Consider the following 11,689-nt stretch of genomic DNA (forward strand, 5'->3'; position numbering starts at 1 on the left):
TTTTTTTTTTTTTTTTTAAGTACTGGGGATTTAACCCAGGCCTTCACATTGGGCCATATCTCCATGTCCTTTCTTTCTTTTTTATTTTGAGACAAAGTCTCCCTAAGTCACTAAGTTGCCCAGGCTGGGCTCAAACTTGCAATCCTCCTGCCTCAGCCTCTCAGAGTGCTGGAGTCACAGGTGTGCACCACCACTCCTAGGTGGGTTCACCCCTCCGGCCACATGAGGACATGCAGTAGGTGCCGTGTGTGAAGCGTAGCCCTCCCCAGGCACCAGATCTGCTGGTGCCCTGATTTCCATTGTCTGTGTTTCCTGTTTCCGTTGTCCCAGTGCATCTGTCAGAAGCCTTTGGGGGTAGCAGCCCAAGGGAACCAAGTTAGTAACGATTCCAGAATGTCCTCAGGGTATGAAAACCCAGCACAGCACGACTCCCCTGGCAGGGGCACCCGTCTCACTTTTACTTTGCACCCGCAAATAGGTGGAAATGGGCAGTAGCTGGTCTCCCACTCAGCTCTGTCCCTTCCTGGCACAGGGGTTGCAGGAGTACGAGGCGTGGAAGTGGGGCAAGAACCCCACCGTGGTGGAAGTGCTGGAGGAGTTCCCGTCCATCCAGATGCCGGCCACCCTGCTGCTCACGCAGCTGTCCCTGCTCCAGCCTCGTTATTACTCCATCAGCTCCTCCCCGGACATGTACCCGGACGAGGTGCACCTCACCGTGGCCATCGTCTCCTACCGCACCCGAGGTGGGCAGAGGTGTGGGTCTGCCTTTCCCCGGGGCCTCTGGAGGTGTCTCCCTGCTTCACTGCCCGAAAGCCACATATCCCGATCCCAAATCCCTGTAGGACGCTCCCACCCAACGTGTGGGAACTGAGGACAGACGCAGGGCACGCAAACTGCCCCAACACAGAGCCATCCCTAAGCAGACCTAGGAAAGAGCCAGGCGTGTATTTGGGAGCCTTGGCTCTTCCAAGCCTGAGACGCACACTGCTTTCCTGACTTTCTGCATCCTCTGGTGCCCCAAGGCAGTGACTAGAGCAAGCCTCACCAGCCATTCCCTGGGGCGGCTCACTGCCCAAGCTCTGCCCCTGTATTTCCCCTCCTTGAAAAGCAACTGAAACGCGCAGTGCCTGCAGACTAACACCAGGACCCGCCCACCACCTCCCCCAGCACCCTGACCAAGGCCATTCAGTGGACGGGGTTCGAATACAACCCACCTGCACCCAACACAGCCCCGGCCCGGTGCACAGCCACCAGCCCACACCGGCTCTAGGACTCCCTCTCCCCCTTCTGAGGTCTCCCCAGACCTCGAATTCCAAAGCAGAGGGGTGGTGTTGGCCTGAGAGCCTGTTGCCCTGGAGGGTGTGGGGAGATGGGGCTGGGGGGCAGCCAGGCTACCCTGCTCGTTACTCTGCTAGATGGAGAAGGACCAATTCACCACGGTGTGTGCTCCTCCTGGCTCAACCAGATACAGGCTGGCGAAGTGGTTCCCTGTTTTGTGAGAGGGTGAGTGACGAGAGCAATCCGAGGCCGTCTCGAATCTGCATGTTGGTGTCGCAAGTTGGGGTGGTGGGGACAGGCCTGCAGGGCTGCAGGGAGATGACTGGGTCCAAAGGAACGGAGACCAGCAGCCTGCATCGTTCCAAGATGTCAGGGGAACGGGGTCATGAGACAGTGGCATGGAGCGAAGCCAGTCCTCTAGGCAAAGGCAAGGCTGTGTGATAAGAATTCCTCGGGGCAGTATGTGCCGCGGGCTGGGCTACCGTGGGGAACCAGTCTCAGTCTGTGGAATTTGCAGACTAGCAGGGATTCCACCCAGTTTCTACCGGTCACCACCTCATCCATTATTCACCTGCCCCATGCACTGGAACTTTCCTTTCCCCACTCAGTGTTCTTTTTGATACTGGGGATTGAACTCAGACCTTGCACTTGCCAGGCAGGCCCAGTGCCCCTGAGCTAAATCCCTGGCCCCACTCTATGTTAATAGGCAGATCCCAGTATAGCCCTGTGATAAGCACCTGCGTGGCCCATCAAAAGCTTCTGTACCTGAGCTGTGACCTTGGCTCACCGTTTTCTCTCAGCCATTGAGAGTAGAATATTCACAGTCTGGTCCACATGCCATTGGCATCAGAACTTCCCGGGGCTTCCAGAAATAGAGCCCTGAGCTCAGACTTTTGCATCACTGCCTAGTCTGCCTTGGAACCCACTGTTTGGGATCAGATCTGGGCTCAGCAAGACTTCTGATTCTCTCTTCCTTGTCCAGCGCACCCAGCTTCCACCTACCCCAAAACCCCCAGGTCCCCTGCATCCTGGTCGGCCCGGGAACTGGCATTGCCCCCTTCCGGAGCTTCTGGCAGCAACGGCAGTTCGACATCCAGCACAAAGGTGGGTAGGAGCGGTGTCTCCGTTGCTTCCCCACCTTGGCGGAACGGATGCAGTGCCAACCTGACCCGTGGTGAAGTCCATGGTGTCGCTCCAGTGGCCCTTCTAAACACACCCTGACACCGGGTCCAGCAGAACAGCTGCTCTTTGAAAAGTGCTCACTAGAAGCCAGGCCCAGTTTTCACATTTCACACTTACTTCTCACAATAACCCCATGAGGGAGGTGTTGTTATTACAGTCAGCCCTCTGGATCCATGGGTTCCGAATCTTCTGCATCACCCAACTGCAGATTAAATATACTAGAAGAAAAATTATGTCTATACTGAATGTGTGCTAGCTTTTATGTGTCTGGTTCTGGTTCTGGCGATTGAACACAGGGCCTCACCCGGGCTAGGCAAGCACTGTACTACTGAGCTACATCCCCAGATTCCTTTTTTTATATACATTTTTATTTTGAAACAAGGTTTTACTAAGTTTCCCAGGATGGCCATGAATTCGCTTCCTCCTGCCTTGGCCTCCCCAGTAGCTAGGATTACATGCATGCACCACCGTGCCTGGCTCAGACTTTTTTCTTGTCATTATCCCCTAAACAATGCAGTATAACAACTATTTCCGTAGCATTTACATTGTTTCTGTTGTTATAATTATCTGGAGATGATTTAAAGTATCCGGGAGGATGTGCATGGGTTCTATGCAAATATTGTGCCATTTCATAGAAGGGACTTGAGCACCTGCAGATTTTCATATCCAGGAAGGGGTCCTGGTACTCCTCTGCCGCAAATATAAGGAGCGACTGTGTTTCTGTTTTGGATTTGGAGAAACAGAGGCATAAAAGATTGAGCTGTGCACTGTTACACAGCTGTAATTGGAACCCAAGTGGTCTGTCTGAAGTTTGGGCTCAGCACTACCTGGTGCTGGGGGGCTGCTAAGCAGCACGGGGGGCAGCAGGAAGGATGGAAACCTAGGGAAGGGAAATCTGTCAAAGCCTGAGCACACCAACCCACCTTCTACTGTGCGTGTGTGTGTGTGTGTGTGTGTGTGCCCATACAACTGCCCTGGTGCTCCTCAGCCTCGGTGTGCATGGCAAACCTCCAGGTCCCAGCTCTCCACCCTGGCACCTTCATTCACCCCTGCCTGGGCACGAGAGTCCTCCCTGACACATGGCCTTCTGGTCCCCAGGAATAAATCCCTGCCCGATGGTCCTGGTCTTCGGGTGCCGGCAATCAAAAATAGATCACATCTACAGGGAGGAGACCCTGCAGGCCAAGAACAAGGGGGTCTTCAGAGAGCTGTATGCAGCCTACTCCCGAGAGCCAGACAAACCAAAGGTGAGTCACACCCACTCACATGCCCTCGTGTGTGCGCCCTCTGAGAGGGGTCTTGGGACCCTTCCTCTACCTTTGCCCTTTCTGAGTTCTCGTCAGTACTCCTGAAAGTGTGCAGAGGGATCTATTTGTATTCTTTTTCCCTTGCTGGGATAAAATGCCTGACACCCACGACTTGACATTTTCAGACAGGTCAGTTCATGGTTTCGGAGGGTTCAGTCCATGGTCTGCCGGCTCTGAGGCAGGAACGTCATGGTGGAAGGGTGTGGCGGTGGAAAGCTGCTTACCTCAGAGCAGAGAGAGAGAGAGAGAGAGAGCGAGAGAGAGCACCAAAGGGAAGGGCCTGCGACAGGGTCTGTCCTATAACAGCACATCCCCCAGTAAACTACTTCCTCCGGTGGGGGCTCTGTCCCCTCACAGCCTGCTCAGCTAGGAACTCACTAGTGGATTGATCCAGTCGTGATCTGAACATGGCTACACTGGAGTCAAGACCTCAATTCACGAGTCTTTGGGGGACATTTCATATTTCACCCATCGCGCTACTAAAAGGATTTCCCCTGATTCCAGGCGAGGCAACTCCAGTCAGGTGGTTGATGGTGAAGTTCCTGGGAAGGGGGTAACAGGGGTGACTGCTTTGTGAGTGCACGCTTTCCATTTGGAGTAACAAAGGAGTTGTGGAACTGAGCTGGGCCTGGTGGTGCGAGCCTGTCATCCTAGCCCTGTGGAAGGCTGAGGCAAGACGATTGCAAATTCAAGCCCAGCCTGGCCCTTTGAACACCATACCCATGAGCCTGTGCACGTGCTCTGAGCCCCCTCTTACTTCAGCCAGCCTGGGCCTCTCTAGTGCTGCAGCCTGGGGACGTTCAGGTACCCAGCCTGCACCGGAAGTGTACAATGCCCACACCCAATGTACAACCACTGGCTACTGCTGAGAGGAGCGGGCAGATCAGGGCCCCTCAGGTGTCCTTCCGAGGGATGACTGTGAGGAGCGTGGCCTGGCTCCCAGAGGGTCCGTTACACTCCAGTCACTCAGAATGGGGAGCAGCTCCTCCCCGCACTTGCAGACAGCTCCCCCCCCTTCCCTGCTTCACTCTGCTGGTCCCTCCTTCCCTGGGGCCACCCCACAAAATATCCAAGCTGTCCACAAGCCCTTGCATGCCCTGTCCCGTCTGGAGGGATGTGAGCCACGCCAGGAGCCTCACACAGCCCGGTCTCCTGTCCTCCGCAGAAGTATGTGCAGGACATCCTAGAAGAGCAGCTGGCGGAGGCCGTGTACCGAGCCCTCAAGGAGCAAGGGGGCCACATCTACGTCTGCGGGGACGTCACCATGGCCGCTGACGTCCTCAAGGCCATCCAGCGCATCATGGCTCAGCAGGGCAGACTCTCGGAGGAGGATGCTGGCGTGTTCATCAGCAGGCTGAGGGTGAGCGACGGGCAGGCTGGCTTCTCAGCTGTCCTTCCCAGCACCCAGTTTCCTGTCTCCTGTTCCTCACCCCGCCTGGCCATGATTGGGGGAGCCACGATGATGTCACTGCTCCCCATTTTGTGCTTATGACTGGGGGCAGAGGATACAGGTGGTCCCAACTTGTGGGTGGGTAGGAGAGAAAGAAAGACAAGCAGGCCGGCAGGTTAAGTGTGGTAAACATGGTTGGGAGCTATGATGCGTAAAAATAACGAGTAAAGGGACCTCTGGGTAACAGGGCAGAAACCATCCTAAAACAACTTTTCCCGCTCCCAGAACCAACCCGTCCAGTTCTACAGGTTGTGCATGATACAAAAAGATCAGTCCAAGTGAGGCAGGAAGGTTCTGAAAGCTACCTCGTGCTGCATTCTCCAATCCACAAGCCTTGGTGTGGAACTGTGTCTACTCCTCAGGAGGAGCCTAAAGGCTGGGTAGAGGTGAATGGTAGCTCAGCCAGCGAAGTGGTAACCATGTGACCAGCTGGCCCAATGGGAAAAAAGCTCCCAAGATGCCCCACTGCTTCCTCCTACTTTTCTAAATAAACAGTGATGAAACACAGCTGTGCTGGTCACACATGTACAGCAAAAAGCCCTTATTCTACATCTGATGCTAAACCATCCCTAAAAGTAACAAATAACTTCCTCATAGAACCATCACAGGCCCAGGAGAGCTGCAGGGATGGCTATGTCTTCAGTGTCTGATCCCAGAACTTTGTAGAGTACAAGATCAGATCCCCCCCGCAAAAAAATCACTAATTTAAACAAAAGGGTAGTAAAAGGTCCATTGCCATTTCCCTCGATGCAGACACACTCATCCCGTCAATCTTGCCGCTTTCCTCTGGTGCCTGTCTGCAGGACTCTCGGTTCACAGTCATCTTGGGGAGTGGGTACGTGTACAGAATACAGCTTTTGCTTTCAGTCCCCTTCCTTTCCACTTCCTTCCTTCCTCCTCCAGTTCCCCTTTCCCTGTCTTTATTCTTGTGGACATTTTTACTCCTAGCTCGTGTTTATGACATACGGTGTTTACATTCACTGAGGGTAATTAGCTTCCTGTACATAGCGTGTCTGTATTCTGCTTATTTTCCTCTCCCTCCCTCTCCCCTTGCCCTCGGTCTCCTGGACCACTTCCCATTTGCAAGAGCCCCATCCCCTTGTCTCCTTCTAGCCATCCTTTAATTGTGCTCTTTGTCCGTTCTTTGCCTTATTTGTAGGAGGTACATTGTATGGTATTTAGCCTTGGGTGTCTGGTTTATTTCTCTCAACACTATACTTTCCATGTACATCCTACAAATGTCTCAAATTCATCCCTTATAGCCAAGTAGTATTCCATTTTGTATAGGTACTAAGTTTCCTTTATCCACTTATCTGCTGATGAGTGTATAGGCTGCTTCCAAGAGTTAGCTATGCATCATGCTGCTATAAACATTGGGAATGCACGTAGTGCCATGGTAGGATATCTTTAGCTCTTTGGTGAGGTTAGGAGGGGAATCCCTGGGTCATAGGGAACTTCTAATTTTACTTCTTTGAGAAATCTCCATACTAATTTCCATAATGGTTGAACTGGTATACATGCCGACCAGCAATGAAGAAGGGTTCCTTTTCCACCACTGTCACACCAGCATTTGTTATTTTTTGACTTCTAAATGATGGCCATTCTCTCCGCTATAAGATACAATCTGGAATTGTTTTCATTTGCATGTTTCTAATGGCCAGAGACATTGAACATTTTTTCCATGTATTTGTTGGCCACTTTTACTTTTTCCTTGGAGAGGTGTCTGTTCATTTCACTTGCCTATGTCTTGATTGAGTCTTTTAGGTGGTGTCTTAGTTACTTTTCTTGCTGCTGAGACGAAATACCCAATACCCAAGGTTAAAGGAGGAAAGATTTATTCAGTTCACAGTTTGTAGAGGTTTCAGTCCATAACTGCTGGCTCCAAGGCAGGGTAGCATGGCAGAAGGGTAATGGTTCATGGAGGACTGAAGGTGGCAAAGCAATAAGGGACCTTAACAGTGTATTTCTACCCCTTTTATCTAGACTACATAGGGTGGGCAGCACTCACACCCTTAACCTAGTGCCCTTGAGCCTAGCATTGCACCACGAATCAATCCCAGTGTCATACACTCTGGATCCAGCCACCTCTAAATAAAAACCCCAAAGCCGGGCGTGGAGGCAAACGCCTGTAAACCCAGCACTCAGGAGGCTGAGGCAGGAGGATCGCTGTGAGTTCAAGACCAGCCTGGGCTACATAGTGAGTTCCAGGTCAGTCTCAACTACATAGTGAGATCCTGTCTCAAAACAAAACAAAACAACCCACATATGGCTTCATGAGGCTTTGGGAGGACATCTAGACATAAGCCATAGCAGGTGGTCCAATGGCTTTTAGAGTTCTCTGTATATTTTAGATATTAGTCCTCTATCTGTGGAATAGCTGGCAAAATGTTTTCCCATTCTGTAGGTTGCCTCTTCACTCTGCTAACTGATTCTTTTGCTGTGCAGAAGCTTTTTAATTTGATGTGATCCCATATGTTGGTTCTTGCTGTTATTTCTTGCACAACTGAGGTTCTGAATTCCTAAACCCATGACTTTAAGTGTTTTACCTGTTTTCTCTTCCAGCAGGTTCACTGTTTAGACCATTGATTCCTTTTAGTTTTAGTTTAATATACGGTGAGAGATACGAGTCCAGTTTCAATCTTCTCTAAACAGATAACCAATTTTCCAGTGCTACCTATTGAATAGGCTGTCTTTCCTCCAACATCCTTTTGGCCCCTTTGTCGAGGATCAAATAGCTGAATGTGTCTGGGAATGTTTCTGTATCCTCTGTTCTGTTCCCTTGACCCACATGTCCATTTTTATTCCAATACCATGCTGTTTTTATCATGGTTGCTTTGTGGTATAGCTTGAAGTCAGATATTGTAGTACCTTCTGCTTCGTTTTTGTTGCCCAAGATTGTTTTTGCTATTCTGGGTCTCTCCTGTGTTCCACGTGAACTTGAGGATGGTTTTCTCTAGTATACTATTGGTATTTTGATTGAGACTGCATTGAATCTGTATAACCGTTTTAGGAGAATGGTTGTTCAGACAATATTGGTTCTATCTAGGAGCAGGGGACATCTTTCCATTTTCTGATGTCCTCTTCAATCTCTTCGTTCTTGGTTCCTGCCACCTTCTGCGGCAGGTCTGGAAGTCCTCTTTCATGCGTGTCTTTGGTTGCACTGTCGTGGCTGCCTCAGTGTCCTGAATCGAATTGATTTTGAGGAAAAGCTACTAGTCCCACGGTGGCTAAGGTGGATGACGATACGCTGTGATGTTCTTATGAGCCCGCCTTTCTGTCAGATGGCAGGTGTTTTCAGGAACCTGTCTCTACATTGAACGGCATTCAGCAGCCGCATTCGCTGTATTGTTTTTTTAGCACATCTCATAAAGAGACTCACAAAAGAGGACTTCTAGAACTGCTTCAGAAGGTGGCAAGAGTGACAGGATACATGTGTTCAAAGTGGGTGTTTTGAGGGGGGTTTGAGACAATGTGTCTTTTACTGTAATCATTTTTTTAAATTTAAGCACACTGTATTTTCCATCAGTCTTTGTAGAGCTGAAAAACCTCCCCCAATGAAATGAACCCACTCTGCAGATGGGCAGCTTTCTCCAAAACCTTCAGGGCCAAGAGGTGCTGGGGCTCGGTGCACCCCAGGTGCCGCCCCTCCTCAGCACAGTGACACCTTTACCCTCCTTGGCCCCTCAGAGGTGCTGCCCTTTGAGAATATGCTTGAACACCCACCCCTCTGTCCTGCCAGAGGAGTTCACGTCGGAGACAGCAGTGGGCTGCCCCACATCAGCCACTTTGCTTTCCTCCACTCTCTGTGGTCTCTCCGGGCTGTGACAGGTCACACCTAAGCCAGCAGTACCCGGCTCTAACCTTGAGCTTGCAGGAACAAGTGGGAGGAGCGGGGAGGAGGGACAGAATGGCCTCGCCACTTCTTCTAGGCTCGGAATCCACCCAGCAGACACTCCCTTTCCAACAGCGACAGCTGTGCTCTTTGCCAACTGCCATGGGGGACAGAGTTTCACTGACACAGCCTTAGAGAACAAATCGCCCGGCGACCCTGGGCTCAGCCTCCTGTTATTAGGAACCATCTCCTCTAGGTCTTTTGCCTTCCAGAGGAGAGCGCATGTGCCCTCTCTCCAAGCACTGAGGTGGCATTTCATGGCTGTTCTCTGGCTCTTTCTGTCCGCTAGGATGACAACCGGTACCATGAAGATATTTTTGGAGTCACCCTGCGCACGTACGAAGTGACCAACCGCCTTAGATCTGAGTCCATTGCCTTCATTGAAGAGAGCAAAAAAGACGCAGATGAGTAAGCTGCCTCCATCTCAGGGGACTGGGATGTCTGACTTCCAGACCAGCGGAATCAGGGCCACCTGTGGACCCTATAGAAATGCAAATTCCCAGGCTGCCCCAGGCCTGTTGAATTTGAAATTCAGGAGTTAGGGTGCTGCGTTCTGCACTTTAACAATCCCCCTCTGCTGAGCCTGCACCTATAATCCCAGTACTCTGGGAGGCTGAGGATGGCAGGTTTGAGTCCCACCTGGGCAACTTAGCAAGACCATGTCTCAAAATCAAACATGAAAGGGGCTGAGATGACAGCTCGGTGGTAGGGGACCCTGTAGCACTGTGCCCACGGGACACACATAACTGAAGATCACACCTTCCTCGACTGTCAAAGTCCCATGCCTGTCCCTCTTCCTGTCTAACTGTTGGTAACATTCATTTATTCATTCCGGCCCTGCCCATACACCGGGGCCACCGAATACATACCAGCCATCAAGCCCTGGAGCCTGGCCTGCAGGCACTTTCTCCTCTGGTCTGTGGAAGGAATCAGAGCGCCTGGCTGCGTGGCACTGATTGTGTTCCCTTCTCCTCCAACAGGGTTTTCGGCTCCTAACTGGACCCTGTTGCCCAGAGAGAGGACGGGTGGCTCCCCAAGTGCTCCAGCAGGGGTGGCCGCAGCTTTCCTGGGCGTGGATTCGCGGCCGAACCCTTCCTGTGGGACCCACGCGGCCCCACTCCACCTCTCCTCCTGGTTTCCCCTCCTCCTCGAGGTTCTGCCCCTCTGTGGCGTCCTCGGCCCTCCCGGGTCTTCTCCTTGAGTTCTCTGCTGCAGTGCAACGCCTTTATGACCCGCAGTGGTTCCTGCACAACTGTGTCCTCCCTGCTTCCTGGCTGCCCAAAGCAAATCACGGGTGCATGAAACCACTGGACCGTGGCCATCACTCCCGTTAGGGTTTGTCCTCGGGGGTCCCCTGGAGAGGCTGTGGGCGCTCGACAGAAGTCCGAGCCAGTCTCTCTGCTACTCAAGTCCCCCCGATCCTTTCTTAGGATGGCAGTTTGGTCATGTGGGTGGCGGGCCCTGGTTTCCATGTGTCCTTTGCCTGTGCAAATGTGTTTATCTTAGATCTGAGTCCACCGCCTTCGAGGAATAACCTCAGTGCCAAGTAGGGTGCCCCTGGCCCGTGTGAATTCCTCACATGTCCTTCATTCAGGGTCTGCGCTGATGTCCCTCACCGGGAACTGAAACTCCGGCCCAGCCAGGGGTCCGTGATGTGACCACACTCACAGGCTCTCCCCAGACATCCTACCCACAGGCCCAGAATTACTGCTCTCTGGGAATAAGGATCTTCCCACTGTGCCACTGGGTGACCTGGGATGAGTTCCTTGTCCTGGGGTTCCCCTAATTGTATTATGAACTGAAAGAATATGAATGAAATTGAACATTGACATTTTGGAGCCCAGAAGTAATGTCAAGGAGGAAGGTGATGGGTATTTTTTTATTCAACCAGGTGGGACTTCTGATTCAGCCTTGGGAAAAAATTACCAAAGCTGGTTAAAAGGGATCGGGCGGAAGCAGGATGTGGTGGTGCATGCCAGGGTTCCTAGCATTCTGGGAGGCTGAGGCAGGAGGATTGCAAGTTTGAGAACAGCCTGGGTAATTTACAAGCTCAGCAAGACCCTGTCTCAAAAAAAATTAAAAAAAATAAAGGCTGGAAGGGCTGGGGATTTAGCTCAGTGGTTCTGCCACCTGTCTTGCAAGCACAAGGACCAGAGTTCGATCCCCAGTACAAAAAAAAAGGCTAGAGATGTAGCTCAGTTCAAAAGCCCTGGATTCAATCCCAGGACCACAAGTAAAAGAGGTGAGGGGACCAGGTGGACAGAAGTAACATAATAAGGAGCCCCCTCTCCAGGGGGAGAATATATGGTCCTCAGACTTGCAAACCCCCAACAGTGATCTCATTCTTTAACCTGCTAATATATTTTAACAAATATCCCTGATTCACCCAGAAAATGGACAGCAAAATCTTCAGTAGGAATCAGGGCCGATACAGCTTCTCTGAGCAGCCTGCTGTAATTGCCCTCTCAGGGTAATTGGGATTAGAGGGAGGGTCTCTTCTGCACATAAACGCTAAAAATCAGTATCAAGCAGTACCCAGAGAAAGCCAAGAAATCCCTGTGACCCCTCAGCCTTCAAGGA

General features: G+C 51.6%; 1 protein-coding gene across 2 annotated transcripts in view; it reads left to right on the forward strand.

Moving 5' to 3' along the window:
* Positions 1–10,198, forward strand: part of Nos1 (nitric oxide synthase 1) — a 112,096-nt gene extending 101,898 nt beyond the window's left edge. For both annotated transcript variants that reach the window (XM_010604098.2, XM_010604097.3), the window contains exons 23-29: positions 533–743; positions 1,416–1,503; positions 2,261–2,382; positions 3,559–3,707; positions 4,933–5,127; positions 9,399–9,517; positions 10,090–10,198. In XM_010604098.2, coding sequence (XP_010602400.1) covers positions 533–743; positions 1,416–1,503; positions 2,261–2,382; positions 3,559–3,707; positions 4,933–5,127; positions 9,399–9,517; positions 10,090–10,105 — 900 coding nt within the window. In that variant the 3' untranslated portion in view covers positions 10,106–10,198. The remainder of the gene's footprint in view (positions 1–532; positions 744–1,415; positions 1,504–2,260; positions 2,383–3,558; positions 3,708–4,932; positions 5,128–9,398; positions 9,518–10,089) is intronic.
* The last annotated feature ends 1,491 nt before the right edge of the window (positions 10,199–11,689 follow it).

This window comes from Fukomys damarensis, unplaced genomic scaffold (genome assembly GCF_012274545.1).
Source record: "Fukomys damarensis isolate Sample0158 unplaced genomic scaffold, DMR_v1.0_HiC HiC_scaffold_12, whole genome shotgun sequence".
Lineage (NCBI taxonomy): Eukaryota > Metazoa > Chordata > Mammalia > Rodentia > Bathyergidae > Fukomys > Fukomys damarensis.